Below are 25,268 nucleotides of genomic sequence, written 5' to 3'. Positions count from 1 at the left end.
TGGATGCATGGCCTGTCTGGCCCCGGTGACAAGCCCTCCCTTTAAGTGTTGCAGCCCTGCAATTAAGGGCCAGCTATTCTCCCTTCTCCCACTTAGATCGATCCCTTCTAGTGATGCACCGACTCTGTCCAGGGGAAGGGGTGATAGAGCTGCACTTTGACCCCTTGAGCTCCCCAGGGAAGGGCTCACCAGACCAGGCGATTTGCGCTGCCCTCAATGTCTCGCTGCAGCTAGAGCACAGATGTCTGATTCACCCAGAGGGGCCCAGGATAGTCAGTAATAGCAAGCTTTCACTATTGAGCCTCCCCAGGTGATCTCTCTGTTGCGTCGCACGGCTATCTCCCTCTGCACCAAGCCTCTACCCTGGGATGGTACCGCCCATTGTTGCACCCACTGTGGGATGAATAATCCCCAAAGGCCGCAGTGCCTGTCGATGGCGGGGATATGGTCAGTAGCAACTGTTCTCTCTCGGCTCTGCACCGGCCAGCCGACTTAGCCTCACACCAGGGGAGGCCGCAAGTTCCCCCAGGCCTCAACAGCTTGCCGGCCTCACCTGCATGCCGTGTGTTGCCGGTGGCTGGGCTGCAGCTTAAATTCCTCTTTCCACTTGGACATCAGGGAATCCGGCAGGGGATCACGCAGGTCAACCAGCGCAGCAGGCCCACTTCTCTGTCTCAGGGTCCGAGCCTGCCAAATTGCTTCAGGCTCAGTCGCTCCGCCTCTCCTCGACTCTCGATAGGGGCCCTGACTCCACTCGGAGCCAGTCACGCACCCGGGCCGTGTCGGGTCGCAGCTGAGCGCAGATCTCACCGTCTCTCGGGGGGAGTCACCTATCGCCAGACAGCAGCTCGACTCCTCCTTCCTTCGCTGCCACCGGGGACTCAAACAGTGATTCACCCCCAAGGCCGACCCATCAGGCCAGACCCCTCCTCTCCATCAGTCATCGGGGCCTGAGGCGACTTCAGCTGCAATCGCCTTGCATCCGCCGCACTGGAGGTATGATCACACTGCAAACTCTTGGGATCGCGCCCTTAAGCCCACAGCTCATCTCCCACCGCTTCAGGTGCCGGTATCGGGCTGCTAAATTTAAGCTATGTGTCTAAGTTGCCGGGAAGCCTCTCAAAAGCGTCTCACTCGGCCGCCATCTTGGCCACGCCCACATCCCAATTACTTTTAAAGGGTCAGGTTTAAGGCCATCAGAGATAATGTGCGAACTATGTCTGTTAAGTGTAATCTGCCATTATGGGGTAATGCCTTGCTACCAGAGGTATTTCACGATACTGCCAGCAGGTGCTGGGCTAGGTACGGGATTCAATATCTGGGCAATTTGTACGATTGTAATGGTTTTAGTGCATTTATGAGCTTGCAGCTTGTTTATAATCTTCCTGGCTACATGTATTTAAGTATCTTCAAATAAGGGATTTTTTTTAAAACACCTAGCCTTAACAACAGTGTCTAATTCGAAAATATGGGATCGCCTGCACGCTGAAAAATTGAAATAACATAATAGTAACTTCAGACAGAATGGGTGTCAAAAGCTGGTGGCAATATGGACTAGGACTCTGGGGATAAAGGTTACTTCCAAAACCATCACTCTGGCATTGGGAACTTTAGAAGAATCAATGAATTCTGTAAACTTAAGACTACAGCAATTCCCCACAATCTGTATGCTCTATACACCCCAGAGAATATTGCTAGCTGGGCTCAGGAGAGTCAAGGAGGGGGTCGGAAAAAATGTCCCAAATGTGGGATGTATGCTGCAGAATTAATACATATGATTACCACTTGCCCAGCGTTAGAAGTTTTTTGGCAGAAGATAGCTCAGGGGATGAGGGAACAATTAGGGATAGATTCCAACCCCACAGTCATGGAAATCATGCTTGATTAAAAAGAAAAGATTCTGGTCTGAAGCGACTTATTGCAATCTCTCTGGTTGCTGCCCGATTTACAATCGCCAGGCCTTGGATCTCTTCTAAACTTCCCACCACAAGTGAATGGTGGTTAATAGTAAGGGAAATGTATGAAATGGAGAAAGCCCTAGCTCGGTTTAGAGGAACACGCTCGTTGGCAAAATTGGACACTATATGGGGGCCTTTGGCATTAGATATATAAAGCTAATAGATCAGACTGCGCAAACGCGTAATATATAATTTGAATCGAAGCCTCCCAATAGTAGGAATATGGATTTAAGTTTCTAATTATTGTAAAGGGTGTGACTGGTATTGTACTGTCTTTAGAAATGTTTATATACATGTCTAGATGTACCTCTAATGGAGATTTCTTCTATTTAATATGAAATGCTGTCCCCTTGCTGACAATGAAAAAATTGACTTGCTAGTGTTGAACTTAGCCTCAGTTTGGTTAATTTACAGCAGGTTTTTACTGACCCCACTCACAATTTAAATATTAAGAAAAAACTGTTACAGCAGGACTTTTATGACCGGGGATCGTCTAAAAGAATGTTTATGGAGAGACGAAACATGAGTGTGGCAACATAATCTTCTAGATAATACCGTTGGGTATCTGATTGGAGCAAGGGGGTGAAGGGAACAGAGTCTTTTGTTCTGTTACAGGGCTGACACAATGAAATACCTTCTGTGCGTTCCAATGAGTTTTAATACGGACCTTGAGTCCATGCCATAACCCTGTGATGGGAATTCTGGGCAAACAATGTTGCATTTTTCATTTTTTGTGATTTTTTTGCTATGTACTCAAAGCACTTTTTGGTTCCCTTTTTAAGAAAATATTGCATTAACAACTTGAGATATGAGATATGGCCAGAAAATATTTTTTCAATTGGCGGATGAGCAGGAGACTATTCACTTGGGCACCTTTTTGAAAGCGGCTGTAAGAGCCCGTGGCACCATGAATACTACTTAGGCTTGCTGCAAGAATTAAACTTGTATTCTGCACTTCATTTACTTTTGTCGGCTGACTGTGATTTTAATTTTCTGTGTGTTTTTATTCATGTACTGTGTTTTAAATTATTCATATTATATGTATTTTATTGCTCTGTCTTGTACTTTCATTGATACAATTTGTACTGGGATAGAAATTTGGAATTAAATTGAATTTAAATTCGTTTTTTAAATTGGAAAAGTACATTAGGCTTTGCAATGAAAAAGAGTCAAAATATTAAAATAAAACCATGTTTATAAAAGGTTTAAGTAATTCCAGAAATGATTAGAAATCAGTCAGTTGGTTTTTTAATCAAATAATAGCATAGAGCTCAGACTAAAATGCAAATGATAATGTCGAAGAACAAAGTATAATTTAGTTCAAATAATAGTCATAAATCAGATGTCAGACCGACAGTGTTCCCTCCTAAAGATCATAGGAGAGTGAGCCCAACTCCGAAAATGGCTTCTTTTATAATGTATTTTACAATTAAATGTTATGTTATACTGCATTTATAGTGTGCGCGGATACTCTAGAGTGTTCCGGCGCGAAGTGCTAGTAGAAGGAAGGGGAGGAGGCTAAACATACCAGGAATTAGTTAAACAACAGGGATTTTAGATGTTTCTTAAACATTCTGATATCGTGGATGTTGCGCAGTTCCGTCGGAAGGGAATTAGGCTTCAGCCGCCTTAAAAGATAAGGAGCTGCCGCCCATGCGAGTGGGGCGGAAGCGGGGGATGACTGCCCGACGGTGGTCAGCGGAGCGTAAATGTCAACGTGGAACATAGAAGGTGAAGCGTCTCCTAAGGTAGAGTGGCCCCTCTCTGTGTAAAGCTCTATGTGCCAAAGTAAGAGCTTTAAACTGAACACGGTGGGCCACTGGATCCCAATGAAGGGCCCGTATATGTTGCTTCATGCTTGACCTTCCTGAGAAACCGAGCAGAACCCTAGCTGACGCATTCTGTTTGGTTTGCAGTCTTCTTAAATGATAACCGGGCAGGCCAATGTATAAAGCATTGGCATAGTTAATACATGATAGGATAAGAGCACAAGTCACATTCCCTTAGCTGGCCGGGGCAGTAGGGGAAAAAACTTTCTGAGGGATTTCAGTGTACCAAAGCACACTCCCGCCAGTTTTTTGATCTGCGTAGAAAACCTGAGGTCTTCACTGAACCAAACCCCTAAGTTCTTAACAGGGTTGCTGACCTAGTTTGGCAGGGGTATTCTGAAGGCCAGATCGCTTCACTGAAATGTGGGGGAAAGGGTCCATACAGGAGAACCTCTGATTTGTCTTCCTTTCCTAGCACTTCAGCTGCGCCAGTGCAAGCCATTTAAAAACAGCGGAAAGACAGTCTTTCACTTTGTCCGGGGTCAGATCATTTTTCTTCCAGGTGAAGAGGAGCTTGGTATCGTCGGCGTAAGCTATGATCTTCGCTCCCAGCTCCGCTGCTAGATAGATCAGGGGGGTAACATATATGTTAAAAAGCTGGGGACTCAAAGTAGACCCCTGTGTAACTCCCGTAGTGACCTGGCTGGAAGACGAGAAAAACGGGGGCTGCCATACCTGTTGGGACCTGTCCTCTAGAAAGGATTTGAGCCACTCACAGGCCTGGCCAGAGATCCCAATACTTGAGAGGTGAGCAAGTAATTGGTGATGGGGCCCTGTGTCAAAGGCAGCAGAGAGGTCCAATAAAATCAGGGCTGCTCTGCCGCCTGCATCCAAGCATTCCCTTATTGCCTCCGATATTTCAACTAAGGCCATCTCCTTGCTATATGATGCCCTGAATCCAGATTGAGCTGGGTGGAGGGCGCCAGAAGCCTCAGCAAAGGTGGATAGCTGTTTAAAAACTGCTTTCTCGCATACCTTTGCCGTGGCCAGCAGGAGGGATATAGGTCTATAGCTAGCAAGTGTGTTGGGGGTCAAGGGAGGGCTGTTTTTAAAAGCGGTAGCAGTTTAGCCTGCTTCCTCAATTCAATTCAAACAAGCTTTATTCGAGAAATGTCATAAAAGCATAAAAATACATACAATTCATCTCAAAGTTAAAAATGCAAACAATTCATAATATCTAAAATGCAATTTATCTTGAAATTTAAAAAAGCATACAATTCATGATAGCTAAAATCCACAGTATACCACAAAAGCACACTATGGCCGAATCACCCCTTCATTATTTTACTCCTAATAGTCGAAGACCACCCTAGGAACTTTGCCACTGCTATGTATACAGAAGGGTTAGTACTTGTGCAAATAATTCTAGTAGCTGCCATACCACTCCTGGTACCTAATAATTCACACATTGGGCGCAACCAGGCCCTACGCGGGGCAAAATACCCAGGGCACCCAAATAGCATGTGGGTAATTGATTGCAAGGGGGCCGGACAACAGGGACAAAAGGCCTTTCCACCGTCTGACCACCTAGATGTGAATGCTCTAATTGGTAAACTACCAATTCTAAGCTGGAAATAGAGCTTTCTATCCAGTGGCTTGGTTATATCATCCGAGAATGTTTCTAGGGTAGTCACATCTTTAAAATCCAGGAAGATCCCTGTGAGCGAAAGTGGAGCAGTAGTTCTAAAAACTTTTGAGGCTACCATCTCCCAGTATATACCCTTTAGGAACTTTTTCGGTGGAAACCTAGCATTAAGTGGATCCTCCCATAGCTCTTGCATTCCTAGCTCTACAAGAATCCCCCCAACGCCAGAATACCATTTGATTTTATGAAAGGTATCACTTTTAATTATATCCATGAGTCCTGTAGCAAACATTCTCAGTTCAGGAGTTGACCATAAGCGCCTCCAGTATAATACCGGTCGCAAGTTAGCAATAAATTTGATTGGCCTCATTCCTAAGTCATAAAAAACAGGACACATAGGGGTACTCTGAGGTAAGTTAATGAGATTTAGTAGGAACCTATTATCAGATGCAGTCATTTTACCTAGATTCTCAAATCCCCAAATCTCTACGCCGTAGAGGGCTGAGCTAACCACCTTTGCATCGTAAACACGAAGAGCAGGGGCAATTGGTTTAGTTAGTGACTTAGCATGCTCAGAGCTCAATGCTCCAGCCAGTTGGCGATGCTTAAGCGTTGCCAACTCTACCTCTTGGTTCCATCGCAAATCATGTTGAATGTTAACACCCAGGTAGCTAAATGCCTTTACTTGCTCGAGGGGTAATTCATTCATAAATATATTGCCCTTAAATTAATTATGCAGATTAAAAGACATACATTTGCATTTTAAAACACTTAGGGCCAGATGTAGGTAACTCATTTTTACCGACTCTAAAATACCGATTTTTACCGAATCGATATTTAAGAAAAGGGAAATGAGATGTAGGTCAAAAATCGGTAAAAAATACCGAATCGGTAAAATTCGGAAACCACGACCCGGTATTTACCGATTTGGCATTTACCAATACGGCAAAAACCGACTCGGTAATTCACTTGCAATCCTATGGGCCCGGTGGCCCATAGGAATGCATTGAATCTACCGAATCGGTATTTACCTATTCGGTAAATACCAATTCGGTAAATACCGAGTCGGGGATACAAAATATCAGGCAGTTGATGTATCAACCAATCACGTGCCTCCACCCCGCCCCTCAGCCAACCAACAGAGCAATAGACCAATCCTGTGCATCCACCCCACCCCACAACCAGGAAGTGGCCACACCCATGCAGGTGCAGTGTACCTGATCACACAGGAGAGCAGTTGCACAGAGACAGGCTGGTGTGAAGCAGAGCCCTGCAGGACATACAAATGGATCCCCAAGACTCTCAGAGGGAAGGTGCAGAGAGGAAGAGGAAGATGAAGTTCAGCACTGGTGAACTGCAGGTGCTGGTGGAGGAGGTCGTGAAGCACTACCCAAAAATCTTTGGGAAGCAGTCCCTGCAGGTACCAGAGGCTGTCAAGAGGAACACCTGGCTGGGGATCCAGACCAAAGTACACCCTTACGGAGTGACCACCAGGGAAGTGGACGATCTCAAGAAGCGATGGTACGATCTAAGGATTGTTACAAAGAAGAAACTGGCTGCAAGAAGCAAGGAGGCCAATGCCACAGGAGAAGGGAAGAACAGGGCACCTGCTCTCACGGACCTGGAAGAGCTAGTGGAGTCCACACTGGAGCCAGAGTGCGTTGTGGGGATTGGTGATGCAGACAGCTCAGCCCGAGCTGCAGCTAAGAAAGGTAAGGGACATGTCCATCATCCCACACCCCCTGCCTGTGTCCCTCCCCCAATATGTCTATGAGTTGAGGAAATCCAGTACTGACTTTTGCGAATTGGCAATCCGCGAACTTGCGTGTTTACGGATTCGCAATCCGCAAAATCCGCGAACTCTCGCGAATTTGCGGATTTTTTGTGTTCGCAAGGATTTCTGCCAGTTCGCAAGGGTTCTGTACCAGTTCGCAATTGCGAACTTACTTGTCGGCTCGCAACGGCCGCGACTATGTTGTTTCTACATCTGGTTCATCATCACAGGTTCACAGCACCCTCTGTTTCACCACTGCCACCCTCTGGTACACCCATGCCACCCTCTGGTACATCACTGCCACCCTCTGGTTGGTTTATCACTGTAGATTATGGGGGTGAAAAAAAGCAAGCACACCTGCCCTGCTTCAACTGACATGAATTAATTTGGGGTTGATTAATGTGTCACTGAATTTAAACTTCCAGTCTGGCTGGCACCTGCTTCCTTATCTGTAATTTGCTTTCTGTTGCAGTGCATTTTTTTTTTCACAGGACCTTTGTGGCCTATAGTTGCAAGTAGGCAACTGAACTCTGAAGGGGCCCCTCAGGAAGCACTACAGGGAATGGTTACTAATGATAAGATTGAACTTTTGCACCTGCTGAGTGCTTTCAGTTTTGTCTGTAATTGCTTTCTGTTGCAGTGTAATTTTTTTAACAGGACCTTTGTTGTATACTTGTAGCTATTCTCTGAGCCTGCTGTGAGGGTCAGAGCAGGGTCATAGAATAGTTGCAAGTAGGCAAATGAACTCTGAAGGGGCCCTCAGGAAGCAACACAGGGAATGGTTACTAATGATAAGATTGAACTTTTGCACCTGCTGAGTGCTTTCAGTTTTGCAAAAATCCAAATATCCAGCAGCATCCACAAAAAGTAATCCTTCCAGGTCAAGATCCAAATCAAAGTGACCAGCACATGAAGAAAGCACTGGGAGGAGCCTGGTGGACAGGAACAGGAAGTTGGAGACTGTGGGGCACTTCCTTCCTCCCACCCCCACCCCCCAAAATGGACTCCTTGCAAAGAAAAAGTGCAGGCAAATGTCAACCTGAGGAGTTATTCTGATAAAAATCATAATTTTCAAGGTTTATGCTGCCTGCTGGTGGATTTCTTGTGCGAAATTGCAAATTTTGCAATCTCGCAATTGCGAGATTGTCGCTGCCCGCCGCATCTATGTGTTCGCAAGTGTTTACTCCCGCGAAATTGTATAGTATTCTAGTTGGCAAGTGCGACCAAGCAAAAAATCCGCTTCGCACGGATTTTATGAATTTTCGGGAAGTTCGCGAGAGTTCGCGGATTGCGAATTTACCGAAAATCCGCAAAATCCGCGAGGGGAACGGATTTTACGCCCATGCTTATTTAGTATTCACCTGCAATGCATTATGGGAGTGGTAGTCATAAGAATAGCCATATGATCAGTCTACATGAAATGTTGACAGGCATGCCACACAATACAATCAGAGACATGGGAGGAGCAGGACAAAGTGAAATAATAATGTAATTTAATAGTGATTTACACGGTGAAAGCACCACTAAGACACTGTCCATATCTGTCCACAGGGGAGACATCACGCAAGTCACTGCAGGTGAGGGAGAAGACACATCCCCAAAGGGATAGGAGTGAGCAAGAAGGCAGGGTTGCAGGGCCCAGCACTGCAAGACCTACAGCACCCTGCACACAAGCAGCAGAGACACCAGAGGCAGACGACACCATGCACCTTGAAGCATCTCCAGTGCTCCTTGACTCACCACAAGATGAGTCACAACAACCTCACACACCAGCAGACACAGATGTCTCAGACATCTTCAGGCCCGTGAGGCATGAGGGTCCCCCGCAAAGGATCCTACAAACATCCTCCGATGAGGAAAGGGAGTGTGAGGAGTCAAGACAGCCAATGGCAGGAAGTGCACCATGTCATTCATCCACTCCTGTCAGGCGATCCGGTGGAACAAGACGTCGTAGGGTCCAGGAGTCAAACGTCAGTGGCCGTGATGCAGATGTCTTCCAAGGCCTTGAGACCACAATGGTCAAGGTGCAGCGCCTGCAGGCGAAAGGAATAAGTGCAGTGCATAGACAAATGCGCCTTTTGAACACTAATGTCACAGACATGAACAAGGGAATAGCATTAATGGCAGACAGCATGAGGGACATGGCAGATGGAGTCAGGGACATGTCTCAGTGTGTGATGACACTGTGTGAGGAAGTACGAGAGGACCGTGCACAAAGGCGCAGGGGGAGCCATCGCACGCACCAGCAGAAAAGGGGAATGCGCCAACTAGCAACTACGACTTCACTGATGTGTCGCCGTTCAGTTGCGATGCAGGAGGGGCTGGTGCACTGCTGTACTGATCTATCCCGGGGGATGGGGAGAGTCACTACAGCACTTGAAGTGCTGCTGACAATCCAGTCAGCCACCACAGGAGCAGAAGTTGTTGGGGACACAGATACCCCTAGTAGCAGGAGCAGCACCCCTGTCCCTGAAGTAAGGAGGAGCAGCAGACGCCAGAGTGCCGGCGCAGGCACAGCAGACTCTGAACCTAATCAACCTCAGGCATCACGCGTGGGTGTTCATGGGCGCAAGCAGTGAGTCTGCCATATGCAGATGGACATGTGAGGGTGAGGTAACCCCCGTCCGCACAGTAGTGCTGGGAACACTAGTATGTGTGTTCTGTGGCTTATGTCATTTCAACGTAGTGCAAAATAAACTACGTGCATTGAAGTACAACACGTGCTTTGTCTCTATACTTACTCAGAAGTAGTTGTGTGTGATTTCTGCCCGTCTCTGTCTCCCGTCTGTGGGTGTTGGTCCTCCTACTGTTTTGGCTGCTGGTAGTGCCTGCTCATCATCATGGTCTTCATAGTCCTCCAATTCCACCTCTGTGCCCCTCTTAGTAGCGAGGTTGTGCAACATCGCACAGGTAGCAATAATCTTACAGCATGTTACAGGTGAGTACTGCCGTGCCCCCCCACTTTTGTGGAGGCAGCGGAACCGGCTCTTCAGGAGCCCAAAGGTGCGCTCAATGATGTTGCGGGTGGATTTATGTGCCACATTGTAGCGTCTCTGGCTGGGGGTTGTGGGGTTGAGGTAGGGTGTCAGGACGAAGGAACGGAGTGCGTATGCACTATCCCCTAATGTGAAAGAAAAAAGATACATTACTCAGAGGCACACATTGACATACGTCTGCTTCATCTATCAAGGGAGTGTCACCCATTTATTTACCTAGCAGGTATCCTTCCCCAAATTCACCCGCTGTCAGGCGGGTATAGATCCCACTATTTTGGAATATGTATGAATCGTGGGTGCTTCCTGGGTATCTGGCCACTATATCGGTGATAATGTACTTGGCATCACAGATTGCTTGTACATTGATTGTGTGTGAGGACTTCCTGTTCCTGTATATGTGCTCAGTGGCAGCTGGGGGGCAAATGGGGATGTGGGTCCCATCAATGCAGCCAATCACGTGTGGGAAATTTGCCATGAGGTAAAAGTCAGTCTTGGTTCTGAGCAAGTTCGCATCAGTGTCTGGGAAGTGGATGTAATGCTCCATTCTTTGCATCATGGATTCCAGGAACTTTCTGAATAAACGCGACAGGCAGCTCTGGGACACCCCACCTACCGCAGCAACAACACTCTGGTAGCTCCCAGATGCAAGGAGGTGTATGCTACAGAGCACCTGCACATGGGGTGGGATGGCGTGGGCCCTTGGTCTTGGGTGGTCCAGGAGTGGGTGCAGGTCCCTGATCAGGTCCATGATGGTTTCGGGGTGCAGTCTGTATCTTTGCAGTATCTCTGGCTCTGTCAATTGGAAGAGTGTAATCCTCTGCCGGTACACCTGCTCCTCCCTTCTCCATTCCCCCTCACCTGCTGCCTGTAGCCGTAGACGTCTTGCTATTACATAGAAAGCCGCCATAGTGGTTCCAGTGTTGCATTTTGGGGGCCTTTTTTATAGGCTGCACCTGATTACCACCTGCTTTCAATCCATGTTAAATACCGATTCATAAATACCGATTTTTGGTGAAAATCGGTAAATTATGGCTCACCTACATCTCGATGGTGTTGTTTTTTCCACTTCTTAATTTCTGATTCTGTAATTTTACCGATTCGGAACATTTACCGACTCGGTATGTTTTCCGATTCGGTAATTTCACCGATTCGGAACATTTACCGACTCGGTATATTTTCTGAATCGGTAATTTTTCTCATTCTGTAATATTACCGATTCGGATTATTTACCGACTCGGTAAGCTACCGATTCGGAATTTTTTCCGATTCTGTGATTTTTGGCCGACCTACATCTCAATGTCCTAATACCGGTCGGTAACTGCCGAAATTACCGAGTTTCGGCCGTTACCGACCGGTATTTGGCTATCTACATCTGGCCCTTAGCCTGCTTCCAATCTAGTGGTACTGTGGCAGTATGGAGGGATACATTTATGATGGAATTCACCTCAGGGTTAACCATCTCCGCTGCCTCAGCAAGTAGCCTGGCCTGGCACGGGTCAGTTGGAGAACCTGATTTAAGTGATTTAAGAATGCATAGTGTATCAGGCGGGGAGATAGGTGAAAAACCTGTCAGGAGGTAAACTGGCTGGGCGGAAGCAGAAGTGATCGAGCTAACAAACCTAGCTTGCCCGTGCTAATTAGTACCCAGACTGTCCTGGATGGCCTGAATCTTCTCAATAAAACTTGATAACTTCTCACACCATTCGGTGGAGGCAGGAAGGGAAGTACGCTCAGCGTAGGGAATTAGATAACTCTGGACAATAGCAAAAATGTCCTTCGAGTTATTTTTAGACTTAGCGATGCGTTCCGTATAGAAGCAACTTTTTGCCTTACTGATAGTGGCATAGTATACGCGCCGGGCCTTCCCTAGCGCTATTTTGGCCAGGGGGCAGTATGCCAGTCTCCAACTGCATTCCAATGTTTTACAGGACTGTTTTAATGCCCTAAGCTTACTAGAATACCAAGGTTTCGAAGGGGTGATTCTTGCTCGTCTGTTCCGATGGGGCGGGGTTAGGAACTCAGTTGCCTGAGAGATCCAATTGGTGAAACTCTCCAATGCACTAGACAGATTTGTGGAGGGAGTGGGATGTGTGTCCCACAACACCTTGCAAAATACAGGCGAATCAATTCTTGGTGAGGGTCTGCCTTGAGAACTTCCAAAAAAAGAATAATCATTCTGTATCTGAGAAAATGATAATCATGTCTAAATAGTGCATACAAAGATGCTAGTACACAAATTGTTTTGCATTGGGTAAGAAGGAAATAAAAAGAATCACATGCTAAAAAGCAGTTCTTAATTTGTAAAAAGAAACAAAAAACTACCAGGTCCCTCATCAGGAGGCCACTGCAGCTTGCGCCACCTATTGCCCCTGACAGCGCTGCTAATGACAATTGAGACTATTCCAGGCCCCCAAAGCTATAAGAATGGCTTGGGAGGCAGCTATCACTCATACCACATTAATAATAAGCTATTCTTCTGCTCATCTCAAAATTTGACAGATAGCTCCACCATGTGGCAGCTGTCATGTGTGCTGGTGTTGACAATTAAGTGCTAGTACCAAGCACAGTAAACCACAGGCTCAAATTAAGCACTGCAATAAAGATGGCTGCAGACAGCATCAAACATTTGAAATTAAGGCCTATATTAGTGAATGTTAGCATAAGCACAAACACCATTTGACTTCCCTTGGTGTGAAATCTGCAAAAGATAAGTTTAGTTGCAATAACTGTTTAGTTTTAAGCATCTTTGGTTGTTTTCTCTTGAGTTGTGCAGGAATGTTACATCTCTTGGTACTGTAGCATGTATGGAAGAGGAAACTGTTTCGTTAGGTTTCTTATCTTATTGCAGGAATGTATCTGATATACAAAAGTAGCTAACAATAAAGAATGTCTCTCCATCTATGAGTCACATTTCAATACCTGTCTTTCTGGCAGGGCACTCAGAAGTATATGGCTTTTGTTAGAACTGGGTTTCTGGTTGACAGAGGTATGCACCCTGTCCAAGCAGGAAACGCCAGTAGAATTCCCGTATGACAAATTCCCCTTGCCTGTTAACGAATGGCCTAGTGTTTTCCCTTCTGGTATTCCAAGAGTAGGGAAACCGGAATACATTTACTGGCTGGTAAAATACTTTGGACTTTGGCTGCACTAGAAGTTAGGCTTTGTCTCCCAGGGCCGCCCGACCTCATGCTTTGTTAGCAGGGAACAGGCCATGCTCCCTTCAGCCACGTTTCACCTCTTTACTCTTCCCCACTTCCTTCCGTCTGCCTCCGCCCCGCATAGAAGTCCCTGCTCCGATTTAGAACCTGCTCAGAGCAAGTAGAGAAAGGAAGTAATAAACTCCATAGATTTGGGAATTACATGCATCTTTATGTCTGGTAGAAACTGGTCTGCGCAGTCGTTCCCATTCTATGGAGTTCAACTCGTAATTGCACGATACCGTTGGGGGGTTAGTGCCTGGTACTAGTATTAACAGGGGCAGAGTTAGCACTGTGAGTGCCGTGCAACTTGTATTCGGGGCCTATGTGCCATATCAAAATGTTTAGACTTTATTTTAATGAGCATGTTTGTGTTTAATTATGTGAGTGCTAAAATTGTACCTAATTAATGGAATGACTAATTAAATTAGAATTTGTTAATTAATTAATTAGGTCCCATTACTCATATATATTGAAGTGAGTATTTTCGATTGTAATGGGGTTGTTGTCCCCTGTATACTAAAGCTGCCTGCCGTTTACTGCAGTATCTTCTGTACAATGAAATGCCCACCTCCTTTAATAGTCTCTTGTATAATAAATAAGCTGTAATACTAAATGTTTAATGTGCAGTTACGCATTTAACTCCTAAATAATAAAATGGTTAGCTGCTTCATGACAAATGTGATTTCTTCCCCCAGGCGACATCCAGGAATTCCATTCGAAGTTGTCCAAATATTCACAGAGCGAGCTCAGAAGATTATCTCTGTACTTTCAGCCTGACATTGTCTACGTAATTGAGAACATCGACCTCCACACTGTTCTCGGTGAACTTTGCTACAGAAAAGTCATCAATGCACAGGAGGCTCAGGTACAGCTCTCGAATTGTTCACGAACACAACAGTGAAAAAAATGTTATTCTACATTGAGTTACATTACCTCCTCATCTGACCTCCCAGTCACAGTCCTTACTTCTATGAGCATCAGCAGCATTTATCAAGCAAAAGAAACACACATACAGCTCCCATCCCTTCCCTCTAGGCCACATCCATGTCCTGTGGGTTATAAAAACACTGACCTCATATCCAGAAACCCTGTTTTTTTGCAGATGATTTCGGTGGGTCAGGACATCTCACATGTGATGAATTGAAGTTGGATGTTGGGAATCTGAAGAAGTGTTATCCGCTTGTGACCCAGCAGAGTGTGATCTTGACAACGGATGCCAGAGAGCTGGGTTGGGGGCACTATTAGCTCAAGACTCAGTGCAGGGAGTCTGATCAGCACAAGAGCCTCTGAGGTCTTCCAGCTGGAGGGTATTGAATGCGAGACAGTTGGCACTGGTTCATTTTCTTCTGTTGGTATTGCAACAGGAAGTGCTGTTTGGTACCGACAATACAGTGGTGGTATGCTATATAAATCATCAGGAGAGTGACAGAGTTGCGTCTTTGAATGTGTTAGCTCTGCAGATTTTCCACTGGGCAGAACTGAATCTTGTCTCTGAGGCCAGTTCAACTTTCTGGGGTGCTAAACAGAGATGCTGCTTGAGCAGGATTTTTACTTCCCTGTCAGAGTTGGCATTAGAGAAAGGAGTGTTTGGAGTCATGATGCAAAGGTTTGGCGTGCCAAAAGTGGGTCTATTCACAACTCAAGAGAATGCGTTGAGGGACAAAGTTTGCTCTTTGAGTCAGTCGAGCAGGGTTTGGAAGGTGGATGCAATGTCGTTTCACTGGGGGGAGAGGTTGATGTATGCTTTTTTCTCCAAATGCATTGATTCATAGGGTTCTGATCAAAATAAAATGGAACAAAGCTTCACTGATTATGGAGGTTTCAGGCTGGAACAGAAGGCCTTAGTTCCCTCTCTTGTTGCAGTTGGCAATTTTACCATGTTGGGGGACTCCTCTTTGTCCGTGTCCACTGAGGTTTCCCAGTCTGTCTCAGGAGGGTCTAACCAGATTACAGTTGGCGGGCTGGCTGTTGCGAGGCTAAGCCTTGTGGCTTTGGGTTGTTCTCCAGAGGTTGCGCTCTTTATTCAGAAATCTAGGAAACCATCTACACTTGAGCCTTATGCCAGGCATTGGGTTTCTTTTCAAAGATGGTGTACGGGGTAATGTTGGTCAGTTTTACTGTGGGCAAGCTTAAATCTTGGCCTTTCTTAAACATGGTTTTGGTTTGGGCTTGGCAGTTTCCAGTTTGCGTGCACAGTGGGCAGCTATTAGAGCATTTGGAGACCTAGAGTGTGGGATCCTGGTTCTATTGGTGACAAGGCTATTTAGGAGTTGTTTTCTTAAGAAACCGATGTTAAAATTGCAAACTCCTAGTTGGGATTTACCGTTGGTGTTGCAGGCTTTGGGATTTGTGCTTTTTGAACCTTTGGAAGAAGTTTCCCTTAGGTTTCTCACTTTCAAGGTGATTTTTCTAGTGGCCATCTTCCCTGCAAGAAGAGTTTGGGAATTAGGAGCATTGCTGTGTCTGGAACCATTTTAAAATGCTATCCAGATAGGGTGGTTCTGAAGCCAGATCCTAAGTTTGTTCTTAAGGCGTCTTCTCCTTTCCATTGCTCGGAGGAGTTGGTTTAAACTGTTGTTTGTTTTAGCCTCAGACAGAAGATGTAGTTCTTGTGCACAGACTGGATGTAAGTCATACCATTTGTGTGTATCGGAATGGAACTAGTGCTTTTCATAAGGTAGATTTTCTGTTTGTAACATTTGGTTTAGCAGGACAATGTCTGAAGCCTTCTGGGTCTACTTTCAGTAGGTGGTTGAAATGGACTATTGTTGTGGCATATGAGTTATTGGGAGAATCAATGCCTGGCTCAGTTCAGGGTCGCTCTACAAGATGGGTGGCGGCTTCTTGGGCAAGCCTGAAGGGTGCTTCTGTGGCGGATATTTGCAGGGCCAGCACTTGAAGTTCCCCACACACCTTTGTGTCGCATTACTGATTGGTAGTGGGCGGTGATGTTTCAACTAGTTTTGGTGATGCAGTCTTGAGTTCTGTACACAATTACTGTTGTGTTAATCAGTAGATATTGTACTAAATATTTCTGTTTCTGCACCAGTTGTATATGAAGTTGATTTTGTTACTTGGGTATCAGCTCATAGAAGTAAGGACTGTGATGGGGAGGTCGGACGAGGAGGTAATGCCTGGTTACTTACCGGTGAGTTTCATTACTCCGAGTCTACGACCTTCCCGTCACAGTCCTGGTTCCCATCCCTTCCTCCCTGTGTTTGGCTTCAATTTGGCTTTGGATTTCAGGGTTTCAGGATATGCAGTCAGTGTTTGTATAACCCACAGGATGTGGGTGTGACCTAGAGGTAAGGGATGGGAGCTGTATGTGTGTTTGGTTTTTGCTTGATGAAGGCTGAGGGCAGGAGCTGACACTAGTAGAAGTAAGGACTGTGACAGGGGGTATACAACCTTTACCACGCAACTTTTACCACGACCTACCTTTACCACGCAACTTTTACAACGCAGGACCCTTTACCACGCATACCATTACAACGCAGGTATTTACAACGCAGATACCTTTACAACGCATACCATTACAACGTAAGTATTGGTAAGTATATAATTTTATTTAAAATATTTTAGGTTTGGGTTTTGGGTAAATGGGTATTTTTAGGGTTCAGGGTTAGTTTTCAGTTTTTGGGTAAAGGGGTATTTTTAGGGTTCAGGGTCAGTTTTCAGTTTTGGGTAAAGGGGTATTTTTAGGGTTCAGGGTCAGTTTTCAGTTTTTGGGTAAAGGGGTATTTTTAGGGTTCAGGGTTAGTTTTCAGTTTTTGGGTAAAGGGGTATTTTTAGGGTTCAGGGTCAGTTTTCAGTTTTGGGTAAAGGGGTATTTTTAGGGTTCAGGGTCAGTTTTCAGTTTTTGGGTAAAGGGGTATTTTTAGGGTTCAGGGTCAGTTTTCAGTTTTTGGGGTACAGGGGTATTTTTAGGGTTCAGGGCTGGGTTTGGGTTTTGGGGTACAGGGGTATTTTTAGGTTTCAGGGTTGGGTTTGGGTTTTGGGGTACAGGGGTATTTTTAGGTTTCAGGGCTGGGTTTGGGTTTTGGGGTTCAGGGGTATTTTTAGGTTTCAGGGCTGGGTTTGGGTTTTGGGGTACAGGGGTATTTTTAACATATATATTTCAAAATTAATAAATAAATATTAATATAAATAATTAAAATATTAAATATTAAAATAATAATTTATTAATTAAAAAAAATATTATTAATAATTACATTATTTTACCATATTATTTACTTACCTATACTTACGTTGTAATGGTATGCGTTGTAATAGTACCTGCGTTGTAGTGTATTGCGTTGTAAAGGTATTCGTGGTAAAGGTTCCTGCGTTGTAAAAAATGCGTGGTAATGGTCTGCGTGGTAAAAGAACGCGTGGTAACGTCATATATCCGTGACAGGGAGGTCGTAGACTCAGAGAAACACACCTGTAAGTAACCATGGGATCACTGAAATAATATTGATGACATAAATATTGAAGTAGCAAAATATCGAGTAAAAAATGTAGGATAGAGGAGGAGCTTCGCGCGGATCCAAGATGGACGCGTGAGCACAGGGCTCTCGAGACCCCTTCCACCTCCTACGACTATCCTGTTTAATATCCTGATTTAGACGACGGGTTTGACTGAAGGAAGCCCTGCTGATACAAAATTGTCTTTCAAAAAGTCGATTTGGCCGCCGGACGCCGGACTCACTGCATCTCGAACTTTATGGCCTACACCGGCGGATGCCCACGGTCTCGAGTTGCCGGAATGCCCGAGTGGTAATCGAACAACAACGGTCACTGAGACTTGATTGCAACCCTCGTGCTACTTTCAGTTTCGTTTTTGGTCGCTGTCCTCCGTGGCTTCCTGCCTGCCAGTACTGCTGGTCCACACTTGGCGGCCCGCCCCCAGCGCATCTCCTGTCTCTCGTATTTCTCGACTATACACGGCGGATCTCTTGAGGGTTGCCTTCGCTGTACCCTCTCAGGGTCTGCTAGGATTCCTCTGCCACCATGTCGGGTAAACCTGAGAGCGAGAAGCGGGCCACTAGGATTACGAACCGAGGGGGTTCTACTCAGTCTAATACCCTTGATCGCTTCACCCGCCTGAAAGGCACCCCTGGGGGGCTGGGTAAAGCCCCGGGTGAATCTGGAGAGGACCTTCCTGCGACAGATGACCTGACGCTGAGAGACGTCATGGGCGCCATTGCCAGTGTAAAGACCTCCATGGGCCAGCAGTACGAGACACTGGCCTTGAAGATCGACACCGTGGCTATCGAGGTTAACCTCATCAGAATGGATCTTGCAAAGACTAATGAGCGGGTGAAATCGCTGGACATTAAAACAACGAGTCTCACTACTGATGTTTCGGACCTTCAGGCTCAAGTTCACAATCTCCGGAAATTTAACGACTTGTTTGCTCGTCGGCTGGATGATTATGAGAGCCGTGCCAGACGAAACAACGTCCGCATCATTGGCGTTCCGGAGCGTTCCGAACCAGTTTCTATGGATCTTTTGGTTGAGGACCTCGTGCTGAATCACCTGGCACCTAAGGGCCTCAGTAACTTCTTCACTGTGGAGCGTGCCCACAGAGTCCCAGGTGGGAAGCCTAAATTGGGCGCGACGCCGCGGCCCATTATAGCCAGGATCTTCAACTTTCGGGACAGAGATGCTATTCTCCAGGCCTCGCGCACTGGTGGGCCCACAAAATTTGACAATGCATCCATCAGTTTTTACCCGGATTTCACGCAGTCAGTTCAAAAACAACGCATGAGCTTCACGGGTGTGAAACAACGCCTCCGTGATATGGGCCTAAAGTACGCTATGCTGTTCCCGGCCCGCTTGAGGGTCGAATATGAGGAACGCATTTTCTTTTTTGATCGCCCGGAGGTTGCTAGTGACTGGCTTGATACTCTACCGACGCCGCGTGATCGATCTGAACATTCCGGCGGTGCTGAAGGTGGACTGGAGGAACGGGTGGAGTGAGTCCCCGCCGGGGGGGCCGGCTTTATGGACTTGCAGCAGTGGTTTGACTACTATTGAGCGCATGTATATTGTCTACCCGGGGGTGGGAGGGTTCGGGTCTCTTCCTCCTCTAAGGGGTTCTTCTTTCTTTTCGTAGACTAGTTTAATGGGGCGACAGGCACACTGCAAGTTGGGGTGGTTCTTTGGATCGACGCAGGGGTGCAGGGTGGGGGTGTGTGTGTTGGGTACTCTTTTGGGGGTGGGGGGTGTAGGAAGGTAGATCCCTGACTATGGTTGCCCCCAACTTTTTGCCTGGTGTTTTGCTGGTTTTCTGACTTAGTTGACCTGGGGCCCTGCTATTCAGGACCCCAGGCCCACTGCTCTCTCTGTTAAAATGGATTCCATGTACCTTAGGTACATATCTAATTGGATACTGAGTCACCTTATCAGTCCCTGTACAGTGTACCTTAGGTACCCAGGGCATAGGTGTACCCAGGGCCTACCAGGGGCTGCAGCATGTATTATGCCACCCCTGGCTGGCCATCCAAATCTGACACAACTGGCTGCACGACAGCTGGGGCAAGGTGGTGTAATCACCCTTTGCTTTAGATATAGTATACCTATATCTAACCCTAAAATGGGCACACAGATCTCCTATCAGTCACTCCTATGGCAGGCCTTAACAATCCTGAAGGCAGAGTGCTTGGAGTCGTGTGAGATAGTGCTCTGGCATGAGCTGAGCCTGTCTGCGGCTTTCGGGATCTATCCCTTAGCCGTTTCCATGATAACGCATACCATATACTCTTAAGTGCATTATAATCCTCGCGGTTATATGCCAACTCTGGTATCGCTTTATCAAAACATGTCGAGTAAGGTGTCATACGAATTGGAATACTAACCCCTCGCCAATTCTGGCGACGGGGTTAGCATTCCACCCTTCTAGAGGGACACGACATGTATGTAACCTATAACCCCGGTTAAAGTCAGACAGAGCCTTAGCTCCACAAAATGGATGCTGCCACCGAGACACAAGTCTGCCCTCCTGCTGCTGGGAGTCCTCCCAGAGCAGGAGGCAAGGACAAAGGGTTTCCTGCCAGGGGCGGTGCCAGCACCGTCCCAGACAGGGTTTTGTGTATTCTAGGTAGGCAGGGCTTCAGAGGAAGGTGACTGCAAGTGGCACCCCGGTGCTCACTGTGCATAGGCCGGTTTGAACCAGTTCCAGGGGCACACCAGACCCTGAGCTGGGGAAAGCCCGCCAAAGGAGAGGGGTGTAACCACCCCCCTCCTAGTCCCACCCATAGGGCAGGACTTAGTCGCGTGCCAGCCCCCTTTTTCAGGATAAAGGTAGGAGCAGGCCCCCTTCCAAATTAGATCATCTTTGGAATCAAGACACGACTTTCTACGAAAGGACTTCAAGATTTCTTCTTCAAGATTCTCCCTTGTGACTAAGGAGTAGTCACCCTGCATCCGCAGGCACCATCTTAAGAACACTGCGGTCTGCTGCAAGTCCTTCCTCCGGAATCCGACTGCCCAGCTCGACGAGAACCGGCTTCCCTGGCACCTCTGACCTCTACCCACCTCTGCAGCTAAGCTGAGAACCGTGGGTGCGACGAGACCTCGAGGGACCGGCCATCTGCAAGACTGCACGACTTCTTTCCAGCACGACCGCCGAGAGATCCTCTGGTGAGTGCTTTGGGGTCCGAGAAGCCCCGACCCTGAGCAGCCCCAGCACCGAAGTTCAGCCTCCCAGCATCTCCACGATCTGCGTGGGGCCCTTCTGCTTTTTGCTGCTCACCGCGTTGTTTGGCTACTAGCCCGCTGGCTTGTGGCCTTCTTAACGACGCCCGACGACATCACTGCTGTTGGTCTGGTTGCTCCAGACTGGCCCTTGCTTCCCTTCTTCAGAGAAGCACCCTCGACCCTCCTAGTCCACTCAAGACGCCATTTTAGGTCCACCGCGTGGGCCTTGCAATTGCCAAGACTTGTTGCCCCAATCCTGGGTCCAGCGACGTCGACAGCAAGAACCTTCGTGGGACAGCTCGCACCTCCATCCTGGTCGCCGACAACGCCTCCTGGTCCGAGAGACTGCAGAGCCCAGCAGCGCCCACTCACCTGACTGCGGTGACTTCGCCCGGTGCCATCCTGGTGCCCACTTAATCACTGGCAAGTGATTCAAGAACTTGGTCCCCTCTGCTTTCAGGTTTTCCTCTTCCCTGATCCAGGCTTGGATCTCTTCGAACTTTTCTTCACTGGCCGCCTGCCAGCAACTTCTTCTTCAGGCTCCTGGTCCGTCAACGTGGGTTTCTGACGCAACTTGAACCCTATGCAGCCGCAGCCCCTGGGCTAGGTAAATCCAGCACTCCGGTGCCTCAGCATAGTCCAACACTCCAAGTGTTCGGATCCACTCCTGTTTTCGTCCCAGCTAGTCGGGTTCGCCCGAGAACAGTAACTTTGTGAATTCTAGCTTCCATAGGCTTTTTCCCGCCTTACGCGTGAGAGTTCCCACTCTGCACGTGGTGTCCCTAGGCCTCCTGCTCCTAACCTGAGTGTTCAGTATTGTAGGCCTAGCGGTTCTAAAGCCTCTGAGAATCGTTACTTACCTGCTAGTAATTCGCATTCCACTTTTGTAGTATATGGTTTTTCGTGCCCCTCGGGCATTTGTGTAAATTGTGCAACTTAAAGTATTTTCGTAAGAGTTTTGTTGTGTGCTTAGCTCCCTGTCTCATAAAGAGCCAGGGTAGTCTTGTCATAAATAAATACACTGTTTATTTTCATAACAACTTGTGTGGTGTCCTTTCACTGGGTGTTCAAGGGGTAATGTGATGGTAAAACAGCTGGCTTAACACGCCCTCTAGAGTCTTAGCCTTAGACTGCTCGTATCCATGCTACTAGGATAGCTGGTCTATAAGGTTGACTTTCAACCAATCATCAATAAGGGTTGTTTGGACTGATACATAGTGATCACTAGAATAGTGAGCACTGCATATCAGGCCAACTTCTCACATTGGTGAGCAGCGGTTGGGATTTGAGCTTGCTGTTGTTTTACCACACACATCCTAAGAATATCTTGTGAAAGATCACATAAGTACTAAAGGTACATATAACTTAGCTTAGAATACTCTGAGTTCTACTGAACCAGCTGTTGTAGCTCCTAGGGCCTAGCACACCCTAAACTACAACTCTAGCAAGGGATCAGTAGGCAAACATATAGTGTAGGTAAGTGCACCACTTACACCTCACTAGAAAAGCATGTCTAACCAGGGAGAGTCTACTGAGACCCCTCTCGTGGTTTTTGACCCTCCACAGGTCACTTCAAGATATGCAGCTCTCAGTTTCCAGGAGATGAGACAAGTGTGTACCTCCAGGAAACTGAAACAGGGGTCTAACCCCACCATTCCCTTTCTGATAGGTCTCTTAGAGACTTATGATGCGAGAAAGATTTCTCAGCTAGATGGGAATATGCCAGCCTTAGAGGGTACCTCTGGGGATCCAGACCTCCCCAACACTGCCAATGCAGTTGAGGAGGAGGATCAAGAGGAACTCTCTGGGGATGAGGTAGACAAAGGTCTTGAGGTAGTCAGAAGGCTAACTAGGGCCAACTTAGACCTACTTGGGCAAGGATCTGGGGGACCCCCAGTACTGACCCTAATGAGGCCTAACCTTGGAGTTAGGAGAAATAGATCTCCTTCTAGGGACTCCATTAGATCTCTGCACTCTAATGCCTCTTCTCAGGGGAGAAGGAACTCTCCCCAGAGGAGATTGACTTCCCCTCAGAGAAGAGAGCATGAAGCAAGGATGAGACAAGCTAAACTGAGGATTGAAAGGGAAGAACTTGCCCTGGCCAAAGAGAAGCTTGCCTTTGCTAGAGAGCAGCAGATGAGTGGGATAGTTCCCACTGGTGGTAGCAATCTCTCAAGAGAAAAAGAGAAGGGTTTAGATACTAAACAGCTGAAAAAGATAGTGCCCCCCTTTAAGCAAGGGGATGACATCCAGAAATGGATGGCTGCTTTGGAGAGGGCCTGCACTGTGCAGTGCATTCCCCAGAGTCAGTGGGCAGCTATACTGTGGCTCTCCTTTGATGGCAAAGGTAGAGATAAGCTCCTCACTACTAGAGTTGAGGATGCTAACAATTACCAGGTCCTGAAAAATGCACTGGTTGATGGGTTTGGCTTAACCACTGAGCAGTACAGGTTGCTGTTCAGAGACACCCAGAAAACTCAGTCTCAGGACTGGTCTGACTTTGTTGATTGTGCCACTAAGGCTTTGGAAGGCTGGCTACTGGGTAGCAAGGTTACTGACTTCACAGGATTGTATAATCTTATTATGAGAGAGCAAGTCTTAAATAATTGTCAGAACCAGTTATTACACCAGCACCTGGTAGACTCTGATCTGACCTCTCCACAAGAATTGGGTAAGAGGGCAGACAAATGGGTCAGAACCAGGATTAGGCCCAAGAACCAAGGTGGTGACCAGAAAAAGGAATCAACCAAGCCTCAAGAGAAGGGTGGGAATAAATCTCAAGATCAAACCACATCAGGGCCCCAAAAATCCTCTGAGGGGGGTGGGTCCCAGAATCCTTCCAACAACCAGAAGAAACCTTATTGTTATCCCTGTAAACAGGTGGGTCATTTGAAAACTGACAGCAGTTGCCCCAAGAATAACAATAAGGAAAACATACCCCCAAGTAACATTCCCAAACCTCCTGTTACTACTAGTAGTAATCCCCCAGGGGGTGGGAGTGCCCCCAAGAATTTGGGTGCATTTACTTTGGGAGTTCCTGGGGACTCTGGCCTAACCAGGTTCCCAAACCTAGATACTCTTGTCTGTGAGACTGGCATGGGGTTTGCCAACTTCACAACTTGTCCCAACACGTTGGGCAAGTACAGACAGGAACCCCTCATCAATGGTATAAAAGTTGAGGCCTATAAAGATACAGGGGCTAGCATCACCATGGTGACTGAGAGTCTAGTCCCCTCAAGGCAACTTTTACCTGGTGCCACATACCAGGTGACCAATATTGATGGAGTACAGAGAGATCATCCCATGGCAGTGGTTAATCTCAGCTGGGGAGGTGTCACTGGCCACAAGAGAGTGGCAGTGTCACCAAACTTGCCTGTAGATTGCCTACTGGGGAATGATTTAGAGCTCTCAGCCTGGGCTGAAGTAGAGCAAGAAACCCATTCGAAAATGGTAAACCTCCATGGTAAGGCTAGTGGGGCAGTGATAGCCACAGCCCCAGTCCAAGATGTCCTCCCTGAACAGGTCAGGAGGGTTGTGCCAGTCACAACCCAATCTCAGACAACTTCCTTCCCAGAACAGGTTGCCAAGGCTGTAATGGTAACAGCCCACACCCAAACTGAGCCCCCTCCTGAAAAGGTTGGGAGAGTTGTGATGGCCACAGCTCAAACTCAGACAGATGACAGTGTTGTGAAGCCTGAAACTATGGATCACTCCACTCAGACAGAGAGCATTGAGGAGGAAGAGAAATCTCCCTCCCACCAGACTGTAGGAAAGGATCAGCCTCCTCAGGGAACTGATCTGACCCCTTGTGAGGAAACTGCCACAGAGGTAGTCAGGCCTAGCCTGGCAGAACCCCTGATGTCAGTGGACCCTTCCAAGGTGGGACCCAGTCTGGAGCAGGTAACCTGCCCCTCTCTACCCTGCCTCAGTCAGCCCAGGGCTGTAGAGGTCAGGGAGGCCAGTATTGGACCCCAAAGGGCCCCCTGTCCAAAAGAATTCCCCAATCAGCAGATTAAGGGCACTGAAGCTAGTAGTCCTAGCCAAGTGAAAATAAAACAAACTCCTGAGGGATCCCCCTTAAAATTAGTTAGGGACCTCCCACAGATGGACACTGTTGGGCACAGCCAAACTTGGGACCTGAGGGCCCAGACCTGACCTGTCCCTCCAGTAAGCCAAACAGAGGGACCCAGCCTCCAGCTTTAGGTAGCCAGAGGTTGACCCTGAGAGCTCATAGCAACTCAGT

The 25,268-nt window shown here is 47.2% G+C and overlaps 1 protein-coding gene across 3 annotated transcripts in view; it reads left to right on the top strand.

Annotated features, from left to right (window-relative positions):
- Nucleotides 1–25,268, top strand: part of LOC144798550 (NACHT, LRR and PYD domains-containing protein 3-like) — a 925,301-nt gene that overhangs the window by 128,880 nt on the left and 771,153 nt on the right. For all 3 annotated transcript variants that reach the window (XM_078669484.1, XM_078669486.1, XM_078669485.1), the window contains exon 3: nt 14,038–14,207. In XM_078669484.1, the coding sequence (XP_078525610.1) occupies nt 14,038–14,207 (170 nt within the window). The remainder of the gene's footprint in view (nt 1–14,037; nt 14,208–25,268) is intronic.

This window comes from Lissotriton helveticus, chromosome 12 (genome assembly GCF_964261635.1).
Source record: "Lissotriton helveticus chromosome 12, aLisHel1.1, whole genome shotgun sequence".
NCBI classification, from domain to species: Eukaryota; Metazoa; Chordata; class Amphibia; order Caudata; family Salamandridae; genus Lissotriton; species Lissotriton helveticus.
The sequence above is the reverse complement of the archived record's forward strand: the minus strand, read 5'-3'. Positions and strand labels throughout refer to the sequence as shown.